The 13502-nt window shown below is 38.7% G+C and overlaps 2 protein-coding genes across 2 annotated transcripts in view; both read left to right on the forward strand.

Moving 5' to 3' along the window:
• The first annotated feature begins 24 nt into the window (after nt 1-24).
• SURF6 (surfeit 6) lies at nt 25-2948 on the forward strand. The gene is made up of 4 exons (XM_033012089.2): nt 25-221; nt 623-838; nt 1467-1558; nt 2032-2948. The coding sequence occupies exons 1-4, from the start codon at nt 128-130 to the stop codon at nt 2701-2703; spliced, it is 1074 nt and encodes a 357-aa protein (XP_032867980.2). The 5' UTR covers nt 25-127; the 3' UTR covers nt 2704-2948.
• A 501-nt stretch (nt 2949-3449) lies between these two features.
• Nucleotides 3450-13502, forward strand: part of CCDC180 (coiled-coil domain containing 180) — a 28328-nt gene continuing 18275 nt past the window's right edge. The window contains exons 1-15 of the mRNA XM_033012090.2: nt 3450-3518; nt 4078-4262; nt 5109-5191; nt 5723-5832; nt 5929-6057; nt 6219-6329; nt 7300-7395; nt 7660-7823; nt 8055-8174; nt 8852-8931; nt 9607-9695; nt 10159-10281; nt 10916-11089; nt 11629-11744; nt 12911-13037. Coding sequence (XP_032867981.2) covers nt 3450-3518; nt 4078-4262; nt 5109-5191; nt 5723-5832; nt 5929-6057; nt 6219-6329; nt 7300-7395; nt 7660-7823; nt 8055-8174; nt 8852-8931; nt 9607-9695; nt 10159-10281; nt 10916-11089; nt 11629-11744; nt 12911-13037 — 1776 coding nt within the window. The remainder of the gene's footprint in view (nt 3519-4077; nt 4263-5108; nt 5192-5722; nt 5833-5928; nt 6058-6218; nt 6330-7299; nt 7396-7659; nt 7824-8054; nt 8175-8851; nt 8932-9606; nt 9696-10158; nt 10282-10915; nt 11090-11628; nt 11745-12910; nt 13038-13502) is intronic.

A 13502-nucleotide genomic window follows, 5' to 3' on the forward strand; every position in this document is an offset into this window, starting at 1 on the left:
CCGGTTTCGCTGAGGTCACTTCCCGCCGCGCTCCCCCCTCCCGGTGCCCTGAGGCGGGAACGGGGCGTGTGGGGCCCGTCCGCGCTGGGGGAGCCGGGCTCGGGCAGGGGCCGCCCGCCCCGCGGCGATGGCCAGCCTGGCCGCCCAGGACTCCTACCTGCAGGGCTTGGCGAGGAAGGTCTGCCAGCAGCACGCCCCGGAGTCGCGGAAGAGGAAATTCGGTAAAGGAGCTGTAATGTTTCAGCTTCTGCCCTTCCCGGCCGGTTTTGGGGGGGGTGTCTGGGCCTGGGACAGGCTTGCCCCCACAGGGTTTTCGGCCTGAGGGAGTGGCCGAAAAAACAACCTCTGCTGAAACCACGGGGTTTCTGAGCACGTTGTGAAGCCCCGGGGGTTGGTGGTCTCCGTTCACTTTTATACACGTCCTGATTGGGTGTGGGAGAATTGGGGTTTTACTGGTGTATGCGAGCATGTTTGGTCTATTTAAATAAATCCTGAAATATGTCATTTTTGAAGATTGAGATCTGCCACTGCAATGCTGTAACTTTAGTCTTCATTAACAACAATGTTATGAAGTGGGAATGTAGCGTTGTCCTGTTTTGTGTAATTTGGTTTTGCCTTCTAGTGTCTAAGCCAGGCCAACCTGAGGATGCTGGCAGACAGCTCAAGAAAAAGAAGAGAAAGAAACCCAGGAAGCAAGCTGAGAATTCAAATGCTCCTTCAGTCAAACAGGGGGTCTCTAACACCAATAAACCTACTCCAGGACAGAAAACAGCCCCTCAAGCCAGCAAATCATCTCCACAGGGTGTTACACAGAGCAGAAATGAGAGTTTGGTTACAGGTAAGAATACCAGAGTTGCCATGGTCTGGTTAAAGTTACCAGAGCTGAGGTGGCTGCTTTTCAGTTGCTTCACACGTGCCTAGTTCGGAAAACCTTTAAGAAGTTCATCTGAATTGAAAACATGCTTGCTTATTCCATGTGCCCTAAAAGCTTTTGCATGTGTAACAGAAATTTGTAATGTCACCACTGGGTGGCTCTCCCGAAATAGTGCCTAAACAGAATTGCAATCTTTTTATGTATTTGGGTAACTTCTGGGAATTGCCTTGTGGATGCAATCTCTGTCATGCCAGGCTGACTTTCCGTTATGAATCTGAAAAGCCTTATCACAATGAAAAGATGTCCTTGGTGTCTTTGTTTCCACTAGCTTGGTACTTGTCTTCTGGCTTGTTAGACAGCCCCAGGGCATGCCAGGCCCCTCTGGCTGGGAGTGCTGAATGATAATACGGATAGAAAAGGGGGAATTCTAAAGAAACCAATGAGATAGAAACTCTGAGTTTGTTTAGATTTTCTGTTCTATGTTTTATTCACAGTATCTAAAGAGTTCTTGGAGCTTTTCCCATAGCCATAGAAAGTTCTTTTAGCTAGTGCTGTCTTTGAAGTATTTTTATTTTCTTCCTCTCATTTTCAGGGAGCAAAAGTGAACCGGGTTCCCCTTCCTTTTCTGCAATGAATCTCTTGCGTCAAAGACTACATGAGAAGATGAAAAAAGCTTCTGGACAAGTATGGGAACTCTTAGTATATATCCATCTGTGTTTATGCAATATAAATTCTCCCTAGCCTCCCAGGAGATGTGGGGACAAGACTATGATCTTACCAGGCTCAGAGTTCGAGCTAATTCCGTCTCCTGAGCAAGCGTCTGTAGGTATTGCTGAGAAGCCTGTGTGTATTCTGTGGTCTGGAAAAACATGTGAGAAAAGGTGGGGCCTGGGTTGGAGGAGAGCATGCCTCTGGTGATTTTTAGGAAAAAGAAGAGCCCTAAGCCTGAAAGGGAACACAGCTATGCGGTGCTGAGAGAGAGTAAAGGGTTTGAAATGCTTTCATTGTGTTTAGTATCTCTAAAAGCTGAGGCCACAGCTTCTTGTCATGAGTAGTTTGTTTCTTAGAAGTTTGAAATCAGGAACTTGACGGCATCCCGCTTTTAATACTGCTTTATCCCTTTAAGGCTCTTGAGTCATGTCCATCCTTCTCTTTAGGTTGATGTCAAAGAATTACCCCCTGCAGTCCTGGAGAAGAGGCAGCGAAGGAAGTATGAGAGAGAGAGAAAGAAGCGCAGAAGAAAGGAGTTGAAGATGAAGGCAAAAATGGAGAAGAAAGAAACTGAAGAGGTACCAGTAGAGCCAGAAAGCAAAAAGGAGGAGAGAACAGCTGAGACTGTCTTTAACAGGGTTGAAGTCCATGAAGAGAATGAGTTGAGCAAGATCCAGAAGAAGAAAGAGAAGAGGAAAGCAGTGAAAGGCAATATCACTCCTCTGACAGGCAAAAACTATAAGCAGCTGCTGAGCAGGCTGGAGACCAGGAAGAATAAGCTGGAGGAGCTCCAGGATAAGGACCAGAAGAAAGCTCAGGAACTGGAAAACAAGATGAAATGGACAAATGCTCTCTATAAGGCGGAAGGCGTGAAGATTCGTGACAATGAGGAGCGTCTGAAAGAAGCTCTGAAGCGTAAGGAGAAGCGTAAAGCACAGCGCCAAAAGCAGTGGGAGAAGCGGACAGAAAAAGTGGTGGAAAGGATGCAACAGCGGCAGGAAAAGCGTCGCAAGAACATTCAGAAGAAGAAGAAGGACAGGATAGAGAAGAAGAAAGCCAGGGCCCGGAAGAAAGGCCGGGTTCTGCCAGAGGACTTGAAAAAAGCTGGCTTAAAGTGAGAGCGAGGCAGCTGGACCTTGCAGCCTGGGCATGGAAATTCCGCGTGCGGGGGCCAATGCTGAAGTGTTGCAGAGCCACCCTCTGCCTGCCTGATGTGGCCGGGTGACCGCTGGCCAGGAGGAGGTGGCACCCGAGGAAACCAGCCTGGGGGGGGGCAGCCACTGCCATGGCTTCCCAACTTCGTGATTAAAAAAACAAAACAAAAAACAGTTGTATATTTGTTAATTAAATTTCCTATCCCAAAGAGACACCTTGTTGTTGGTTTACTGTAATAATTACTTCTAATTTCCCTGAAAGGGAGATGTCGGACCGCCTCTGGCGCTGGAGGCGTCTCGAAGCCCTCAGGCTCCCGCCATCCCGGCGGGGGCGGGGCATCGCGGGGCGGGGCGATATTAGGCCCCGCCTCCCTCCCCGTTGCTATGGCGGCGCGCGACGCGACCGCTGGGGCCTGCGGCGCGAGCGCTGCTGAGGGGAGCGGGCGCCCTGAGGGGACGGGGCGGCGGGAGGTGGCGGAAGGGCTTTTCCCCCTTCGCCCCAGCGTCCTCAAACTGGTAAACTTCATCACCTAGGCGTTTCTAAATCCTCCGAATGCTTTGCCTGAAGTAATGTTAGTAGAAGCCATGCGGTAGGCATGTAGTTTCACCCTTAGGGTGGACTTTTGGAACTGCAATGTTCTGTCTCCCCTGGGCACCTGGCCATCGCAATTCTTCTGCAGACAGGCCTGGAAGTCGGCTTGCTGGGCCACATGCAGCGGACAGGGACTGTGCGCCTGGTTCCCGGCGGGGAAGTCTGCAGACAGATCTTTGAGGCTGAGGTAACAAAAAAAATTAAGGATTGAGAAAAAGCCTAATGAGTTACATTGGTCAGTTGCTTGCTGGCTGTGAAAGTGATGACCTCAAACCAGAGGTCAATTTCAACCTTTCTGTTTTTTGTTTGTTTTGCTAGAAAAATTGTCTTCCTTTCAGGATATGCTTTCTAATGCATCTATGGGTGCTCCTGTGTCTTCACTGTGTATCAGGATATATTAACTGAAGGCAGAATCATTATAACACAGCAGTAAAAGATAAGAGGCATAGTAAGCCAGATTCGGGCATTTCTCACTCTGCTGTTGACTTTCCTTGTAACAATAAGCAAGGCACAGAATTTAGTTTGCTTCAGTTTTCCTCTCTAAGAAAAGGGATATATATATTTTTTTTTTCATTTTGAAAGCAGCCTTGGATGAAAATTGCTATACATGTGCCAAATAATGTTCATTTATTTTACCTTTCTCTCCTGCCACCTTTCCCCTACTATTTTTATCAGTTATTTTATTACTATTCTCTGTTCAGTAGGTTGGAAAGAATTCTAACCATTTTGATTATGGTTCTCTGAAGGTTCACTTAGTACGCTCTTTGGATGAAGTAAGGAACAAGACTAGGTTTTCTATGAAGAACAAAAGGCTCACTTTACTTAGGGATTCCAAAATTTCTACTGATGCCAGGCCACTACCATGTTACCAGCAGAAGCGTGTTGAAAGAACGCCCTACAATGACTCCACAGAAATGCAACCACTGTGCAGGTAGAGAACACTAGCATAAAAACCCAATTATATATTCATGACGTATATGAAAGTATGAAGTTGTAAGATTTGCACTGGGAACTAGACACTCCTGAAGTCTTGGTCACAGCACTAATGACTTGTAATAGACTGTCTCCTTGCCAGAAGTAAAATGAGTATAATGAGCCTTTTAAAGCGAAGATTAACAGGCTAATATTTGCAATGGCATACATATTGTTTGGCTTTTCTTTTAAAAATGAATCGTATGGCTTTTTTGTTCAAAGCAATCTAGATATAAGCCCAGTCTGATATATATTTTTGAACTATATTTTAAACTATGTTAATGGTTTACATGATGATGCAGTAATGAATATGTAATGAGCAAGAAAAGAAATTAGTGCATCCATCCTTTTCACTCTAACTGTTCTGCTGAATAATGACACCCTTATTCTCACTTTCCCCAAAGAGAAACACTGCCCCAGCTGATGGGAAGAGCAGTGGGCAAATAAAGGCTATTTCCACATTTCTTGCTAGTTCTTACTTAACAGTTCATAGATTTTTTTATACCTTTTAGCAATAGTATGTATGTCTTTGTAGTTGACACATATTAAATCTAGCATTTATTGCTTTTATGCCATCATAGCAGATTTGAGGTTGTGATCAACCCAGGCTAGATAATTACTCACTTCAATTTGTCTCAGAAGAAGCAACACTGATTCTTTGAATCATATTTTTTTGAAGTTAGAATGATGCTTCTGTTCACTTAAATGTAACATTTTGCCAATTAAATTTAATATTATACCCATTGCAAGTCCCTCCTCTTATGCATTTAGTACAAATCAAAGCTTTATTCTCTTTCTGTTTCAGAGAAGCTACAACATTTCAAAAAGCTTGGAAAAGTGTAGATGTAACTGCAGCTGAGGAAGTCAGAGGCCTACCTGATTCTGTTGGTAAAATTTATTGCCCTTAATGTCAAATATTCTAATTTGCATTCTTAGGAGCCACCATACATATAGTGGTTTTAGCTGAACAAGGTATGAAATCAGGCTCAGAAATGACATGACACATTTTTGATGATTTGTAGGTAATTTTGAAGATGAAGAGTCATAGAAAAAATGGCTGTTAAATTGTCAGTTGATCATAGTTTGTGTTTAGATGGTAAATCCCAGTTATGATGTAAACAGATCTCATCCTTGGAAGTTGCAATTTTTTGCATCATACCTGAACTTAGTTCATAGCTTCCATGCTTTAATCCTTCAGAAAATCACAAATTAATAAAATCAAAGGAAATTTAAAAATATGCTTTACTATTTTTAACCTACATTTACATAGATTTCCCTTCCCATAGAAAGCTGTCACACACTGTAATAGTTGCACAAACTACAGAAGTCAGAGTGTGGATTTAGTGATTCATTGTGCATGCTTTAAGTATTCTGCAGCAACAGTTCCAAGCTACATCATCCTCATTTCTTTCTTGGCAGTTCCTGAGGAAACGAGGAGTAATATCTTGGAATGCCTGTCAGAAAACCGGCAAGGCCGTCATGATGAAGCACTAACCTCAATGTATCACGAGCTTGCCTGCATTGGCATGGTAAAACTGGGGTTTGTAATCCAGATAGTCTAGAGTACTATACTGGGGTCAGGGCTTAATATTCAAAAGCTCAGACTGACTTCCTTACTTTCTCAGGAGATGGAACCCTTTGTTTTGGAGCCTGGACAACTCCTGCTGACAAAACTGATGGAATCTGATAGAAAAATTGAACTTCTGTTTAAAAAGATTGAGTTTGACACTACTCTGCAAGGTTTCTCAATTGAAGTAAGGCAGCTCATGCCATTGTCTCATCTTCAGTTATTTGTACCTGGTTTGCATAACATAGCTTCTTATGTCTTGCTGTAGTTTTAAGATATAAATGCCTTTTTTTTTTTTTTTTTTGACATTTACTTTTCAACAAGCCTGAGAATAAATCCATCTTGCAGGGTTTGGAAGAACTGTGGAATATCATCCAGCAGGAATCCTTGACCAGAAAGAAGTGGATTAGAGAAATGGATGAATCCCTAAAAGAGATTGAAAGGAGTCGAGTTGATAAAGTGAGCTGTAGTCTTACCAGCTGTTAATTAACCATGAGGTTATTATTTTCTCATAATGCTGGATGCAGAGCAAAGATTAGCTTGTTTACAGAGCAGTCAAAGAGGTCTGCCAGGGTTTCTGCTGTGTAGGTGATTACTGTCTCTTCATCAATAGATCATTCTCTCCTTTTATACCTACATAATCAGAAGATACTTCTTTTCCAGTTACAAGGTGTTTGTTTCTTCCACAATTACCTATACTAAAGAGGCAAGGAATATGTGAGCTGCTTGTATTTTTCTGCAGGGTTATTTAGGTCAAAATGTCATCAGGTCTAATTTTAGTTTAGGTAGGCCAGGTATCAGTAGCAGACATGCTACAGTTACGTAGGCTTCAGCCTGACCTGTAAAAGTCATTGGACATCACAGTAAATGTTTGGATAAATAAATGGGTAGTCCATAAGGAAATCCTTGCTGCTTTGTCCTTTGTCCTTGTAGGCAAACAAAAGCTATCTGTTATAGCTGTGTTAGTTTGTCCCTCTTTGTAATGTTGACATTATGAATATGTCCAACAGTGTCACCAGTAAATTTTCTGTTTGATAAGTTATGAAAAATACCAGAGATGACCACATTTGCTTAAATTTTGTGTCTGCCTAAAAGAACCACTGGTGGATTCACTACAGATACTTGAAAAAAAGTTGGATTGATTTTTAAATTCAGATTGCAGCCTGGCTGCAGAGCACTCAGTTATCACAGATATTAAAGAGAAATCAGTTGAGTAGTAACAAAATGGAGTGTTTTAGTTACTATTTTTATGGATTATTAAAAAAATCAGTATTTAAGATAGATATTTTAAGTTTCATTTCTCAATCTGTCTATCAGTCAATTTAATTTATTTTAATGGAAAAAAATTGCCTTGTTCCTATCAGTGCTTACCTCAAGAAACTGTCATTTGAATCATACAGGGTTTTTTTCTTACTCTTTTATTGCACAGATAACAGATGTACTGAGGAAGTATACAGTGATACTGGAGGAAATTTCCTTCTTCTTGTCAGCTGATGTTCACAGATTCATGAATGATGAGGCCATGGTAAATATTTCATACTGAGAGTCTGTTTTACCTGTGAGAAGATAGCAATCTGGACATTCCCAGAATGTCTTTTTTTTACAACTGAAATTCGTTATTTCTACCTATCAATCAATGCAATATATGAGAGTTTTCTATTTTGCATGGGATTCTTTATCATTTGTATTCTTTTTCCCTTGTTTTAGATCAGGCAACTTTTTTTTTTTTTTTTTTTTTTTGCATGTTATATGCTGCTTTTATTCCTGTTTTTATTTTTTTAATATGCAGATGATTAACAGAGCAGTGTTGGCTAATCAGAGGGCAATTGCCAAACTGTTCTTTAATCTAATGAAATCAGAAATGAAGAAGGAATTATCACATCGATTGAAATGGCAAGATAGGGTCAAGGACTGGAAGTTCATCCAAAAGAACTATGTAATTCACAGTTTCAGGTCAGAAATTTTACAGTTATACTTTGGAGTATGAATACCACAAAGTGATTAGTGTTCACTTGTATTTTCTATAAATGGTAATATTTTATATTTTTTTCCATTATAAAACTAAAAAGCTAAAATAATTTAGCATTTTTTTTTACCTGGTATATATAAAACGTATTTAGTATTTGTATTTCAAACGTGAAATTTTCCCAGATATTTACTTCAGTGTATTCTTCCATCCTACAGAGAATTTATGGCAAGTGAAGAAATACAGAATCCCCCAACTGTGAAAACAGAAATGGAAAATATGATAACAGAGCAGATTTTGCTTAGTGAAAGGAGACTGAAGTTTTTGCAGCACCTTGGGTATGACAAACGACAGAACAGGAACAAGGGAAAATAGAATTCTTTCTAATGTGGGACTTGACTACAAAATGCACTTTGCTCCCTTTCAGTGTGTGACTGTACAATGCATCAGTAAGGCAGAGCCTAAACTTCTTTTGTAAAGCTCTTTTTAATGGAAAATATGCATTCTTTGTTTTCAGTGCACCAGTTACTATAAATAGGGGGTGATTGAGGGCTAGAAATGTAAGAACACAAAAGTAAATCTTACTAACATTTGAAACGTAGTAGAAAGGAGCAGACAAGGATAAGTAGAAATTGGTGATCTTATGAAGGCATTATTTCTATGTGGGAGTTTAATTTGTATAATAAATTAAGAAAGGAGTCTTGATAGAAATCTAAGACTGCTATGTTTGAATGTCCATCCTGACAACAAGATGATGATTTGGGTGCAATGCATTACAGTTTTTAAAGGGTTTTTTTCTACAATGTATGTAGAACCAAGATAGATTACAATTAGTTCCCTGTTAGTAAACACTGGTTTTTTAAAACAGCAGTCATCTTGTTTTATTTTCATTGCTGATATGGCTGTAAATAAAATAAAGCACAGTAGTATGGTTACTCTGATTCATAATTTTATCCTTTAAGAAATAGCTGGATTATATTTGAAGATATCTGACTCTTGTTTCCTATTTTGATAGTGGTTTGTTGCCTCCAACACACATGAAAGCTGACATAAGTGAATGGTACAGATCTTTGGTGAATTTAAACAAAAGTATGGGTAAGTTGGGAAATCATAAAAACAGTCTGGAATTCAAGCAATTCATTCTTTCTTTTTTCTAAGCAGTGATGAGTCAGAAGTTGCTTTGAAAGTAAATGTTTGCTATATTCTTTGCTCCATCTGTTACCATGTACCTTCTAAGTGGCTTAGAGCTAGCAATACGACCAAAACAAGCTGTCTATTGCATCATTTCCCTTTAGTCAGCACAAGAATTTTTGCATTATGAGATCTAGCAGGAACTGACTTGGATAGAATTAATCTGGGGAAAATAGAATTTTAATGCAGATCAGTTCTCAGTCATACAAAAAAACACTCTTTTTCACCTCCTGGAGAATGAGAGGGGAAATATTTTAGATGCTTCCTTTCTCCAGGTCCCGCAGTGTGCCTTCCCTCTGTGTGCCTACCTTCTCTTTCTCTAGAGTGCATCCTGTCTTGATGTTTGTAGCCTGTATAGTAGCAAAGAAGATGATAGTGATTGTAAATAACTCACTACTTTTAAGCATAATGATAAAAAGATTTATATGAAAACATCTTATTTTATTGGTTGATAGTGTCATAGAAGTGTGAAGACACTATTGGGATATATTACCTGTGTTGAGAGTCAGCATAGGTCCTCTGACATGTTTCCATTTCACACTGCACTGTGAAATACAGAAATCTTTCTGTATCCTTCAGATACCCACAATGTGCAATCTGTGATGAAAATACGCATCCAGTATGAAATGGTCCAGCAAAAATGTTTGGCAGAAGTGCAGTTATGCAAGGTTAGTATCATAGCTTTGTGAATTCTTGGTAACAGTAGACAATGTGTTGTTACAGGTTTGAGGATCCACCAGACACAGAGATAACAAGTGAAATTACTTCTTAACCTCTGTCTTATTCCGTTAAACTTATTGTCCATTTTGTTTCACGGTAACATGTATTTGTACTTGAAATGTGTAAAAGCAGTAATGGATGCCAGTAATGGAAGGAATGCTGTCCCACATTGAGATAGAGGACTCAGGGCCAGAACCCTCAGCCTTTGTGCTGAATCTGCTTTATTTGGGGAAATTCCACCTCTTTGCCTCAGTTTCTCCCTTTGTGATGTGAGATCTATCAGGTTGAATCTTTCTGTATCCATTCACAGGAAAAGAATAAACACTAAGTTCAGCTATACTCTCTAAAAGCCACATGATATTTTATGTTATATTATGCTCATGTCAATAACTTCGTGTTCTTTTCATTTAGAATAACCTGTTGAATCTGAATGTTTGCACAAAAAAAGAGGCTGAAGAAATTGTGAATTCTGAGTTACTTCAGTTGACTGAGAAACTACAAAGTCAGTTTGAAGAAGAACTGGAGCATATGGATGTACGTTTATTATGTCTATTTTTATTACTCTCTGGGAGCAGTTTGTTCTTCCTGTGCTACTGCCTGAAATGCCATATGTATCGTAGGCTACTGATGTCATGTTAGAAAGAGCACCATAGTGTGACTGAACACCTGACCCCCCAATAAAAGAAGTTTGGTGTGATTCAAATAGGAGAGTTCATAATTATTTAGTTTATATTTATAATAGGCTGTCAGGGATTAATTAGGTATAGTTCATTGTGCCTGGAGACAGAGGAATAGATTTAAATGATCTCCCAAATGTCTTTCGATCCTATCTTTTATGATTCTGTACATGCAGATAGCTGGACAGTTGTTCCTAAAATGATAGATGGTCAGATACTTCAGGAAATTTGCAGGACTTCATAATTCTGTGCTTTGAAGTACCAGAAGAATAAATGGAAGTTATGAAATCTCAGCTTCTAGAACTAAAATCCACATTCTTACCCAGTTTACTTGGACTGTTTTTTCCTCTCCAAGTAGAAGAAACCATCTTCAACATTGATAGTGTACTTCCAGACAGTCTTTTATCATGTCATATGTCCCCTTACTCATTTATTTTACCTTCCAGTGAATAGTTTAATAAAAAACATTTCACTTAAATGTATTTCTTCAGAGAGACTTTGAGGAGCTGGCTAAACAGAATGAGTGGAATTGTAGAGACTTGTACAGCTATTTTCAGGAAGCCATGGGTCTCTGGGATGTTCATCAACTCAAACTGTCCCAGCAGGAAGGTGAATTTCAGAAGAACTTAGATGAATGCAGATGGAAACAGGATAACGTAATACAGGTATAAACATAAAAATAAGAATGTGGTATGATGTGAAGAGAGGACTTCTTAATCCAGAGAACCCTCTGGAATTCAAAATACCTGGTATAAAATTTAAAATGTCATCTTTGACATTTATACTTGAATTTCTACAGGCTATTTTCATCCTGTCAGGTACGTTTTTTGCTAACAGCTTGATTCACACTTAATGAGCATTCATATCCTATTCTTGATATGGCAATGGTGATAAAGATTATATTTTCTGTATTAAGTGGCTGCAAGTTTCTATTACTCATAAGATCTAGTGCAGGTATAGAGTCTTGTTTGTATGTCAAGTTCTTATGTTGTGGTTATATTACACAACTTGTGGTGGCAACATCAAAGATGTTCATTATCTATGGAAGATCTTCATAAGAGGCAAGTTTTGGTAAGGTAGCTTCCCTTCTTGGTGTAGAATATATGTACATAATTAAATTACCTGAATCCTAAGTAGTTATGAAGCATTTTAGTAATTACTAGTAATTGCTAAATAATTTTTACATTTTTTAATGTGACCTTAGATGATGGAAGCTAATCTGGATATAATTTTGGATAAAATGAGAACAGCGAGCTCTGAAGAAAAGCTGAAGACATATTTGAAGAACGCCCTTTCTTCTTTAGATGATATTAGAGCTAAGTATGAATTTTGTAGTGCAAACTTAACAAGTAAAGTATATTTGAATGTTGGTTGTACTACTTAGGTTTTGTTCGTGCTTTAGTGTGAAGGTGTGGAAAAACACTGCTTGCTACTTCATGTAAGAATGTAAAATAAAATAATTTCCATATTGAACAAGGTTAAGGCAAGTAATACCCATGGTGATAGTTCAGATTCTTGAAGTGCAGGGATCAGAAAGCAGATCTGTGCCATCACCTGTGCTCTGGGCTCACAGATTTGATCTCTCAAAGTCACAAGGACTAGAAGTTACTAATCAGGCATCTGCATCTTTAAAAATCACATCAAAATTGGCATATACCACTCTCCTTGCTGAAGATTTTAGCAGAAGATTTGAGGATTAAATAGCCAGAGGGGAAGCAGTTGTATTTTCACACTGAGATGATCTGTTCTGTCTGTTGGATCGGAGACAGAAGAGAGATGTGGAGTTGAGATGCATACACATACAAGCACACACCTCACACTGTAATTGTGTTTAGAGCTGTTGGTTCAGTACTCTATATTCATTAGGGCAATTTTAAAAAATCCAAAGGTAATATACCTTTTTAAGTGACTGAAAATACAGTGAGACGTTGCAGAGATGGAATGTAATCTATATGAACATTTGAATGCATACATCAAATCCCCATAATTATCTTTGTATAGGAGACAAAGCAAATGTAAATGCAAATTAAAACAGGTGTGAACATTGGGTTTTCTTGAATCAAGACTCAATTTGAACCATTAGTTTTCATATCCGAGTAAAATGAAAATAAAACAGAAAAGCTTCAGTCACAGCTGAGCATGATACAGAATTAACATGAAAGACGGTAATTTGATCTCTCACTTCTAATATTCCTTATGTAAACACAGGTCTTGAATGGTTTCCAATCCAAAATGAAAGATCTAAAATACTTTCTTGTGAATATTGCTTAACATTTGTACATTTATGTATTTGTAATGGACTAATCTCTACTAATAAGCCAGGATGTGATCAAATTCAGGCTAGGCAGATGTAGTACAATGTTTAGCCTAAAGGTTTTATGAGTTTGGTCAAAAAGTTAGATTTGGATTTAAGAACATTGCAGTCATATTTAATTTTATTTCTAAACATACTTGAATCTCTTAAATAGTGATCTTAAATTTGACAGGTATGAGACATTCAACCAAGTTCTAATGGATGAAGTAATGGCTTACCCCGAAGCTATTTTGCAGGAATTGATTTCTTACAGTATATCCATCAGCCAGTATTTTAATGTAAAGGAAATCTTCAAACAGGTATAAAGAAAACAAACTTCTGGTTTAAAATCTTACTGGTGTACTAATTTTACACTTTTGGGAAAATTTACAGTAGCTTTAAAATTTAGATTATATAAACTAAATCACTGTTTTGGCCATAGGACCGAAGTGCTTTTGGTAGAAATAGGGGTGGGAGGGGAAACACAAAACCTTTCTCTGTCTCACACTTTTAACTCTGTCCTTGTTACTAACTGCACTTCAGCAAATTCACTTGCCTTTTAAACAGAAAACTGCAAGGTAACAAAATTATATTAATCAATTTGGGTTTTAGAGTTTCTCTAGAAAATAAGTGATCCATTCAAGGCTCTCATGTCTTATTGAAATAGAAGTTTCAATACTGAATTCAATATTGAATATTGAAAAATTTCAATATTGAAATACTGAATAGAATTCCTTTGAGAAGGAATATGGATTTCTTACAAGCAAACAAATCTTTATTTCTAA

The sequence above is a fragment of the Tyto alba genome, unplaced genomic scaffold (genome assembly GCF_018691265.1).
Source record: "Tyto alba isolate M040663 unplaced genomic scaffold, T.alba_DEE_v4.0 Super-Scaffold_11, whole genome shotgun sequence".
Classification (NCBI taxonomy): Eukaryota; Metazoa; Chordata; class Aves; order Strigiformes; family Tytonidae; genus Tyto; species Tyto alba.

What these genes read in the sequence shown, in the direction of transcription:
- SURF6 (XM_033012089.2), top strand. Translation starts at nt 128, where the DNA reads ATGGCCAGCCTGGCCGCCCAGGACTCCTACCTGCAGGGCTTGGCGAGG. An exon ending in GTCGCGGAAGAGGAAATTCG is followed by an intron (nt 222 to 622) that starts GTAAAGGAGCTG and finishes TTTGCCTTCTAG; the next exon opens with TGTCTAAGCCAGGCCAACCT. An exon ending in TGAAAAAAGCTTCTGGACAA is followed by an intron (nt 1,559 to 2,031) that starts GTATGGGAACTC and finishes CCTTCTCTTTAG; the next exon opens with GTTGATGTCAAAGAATTACC.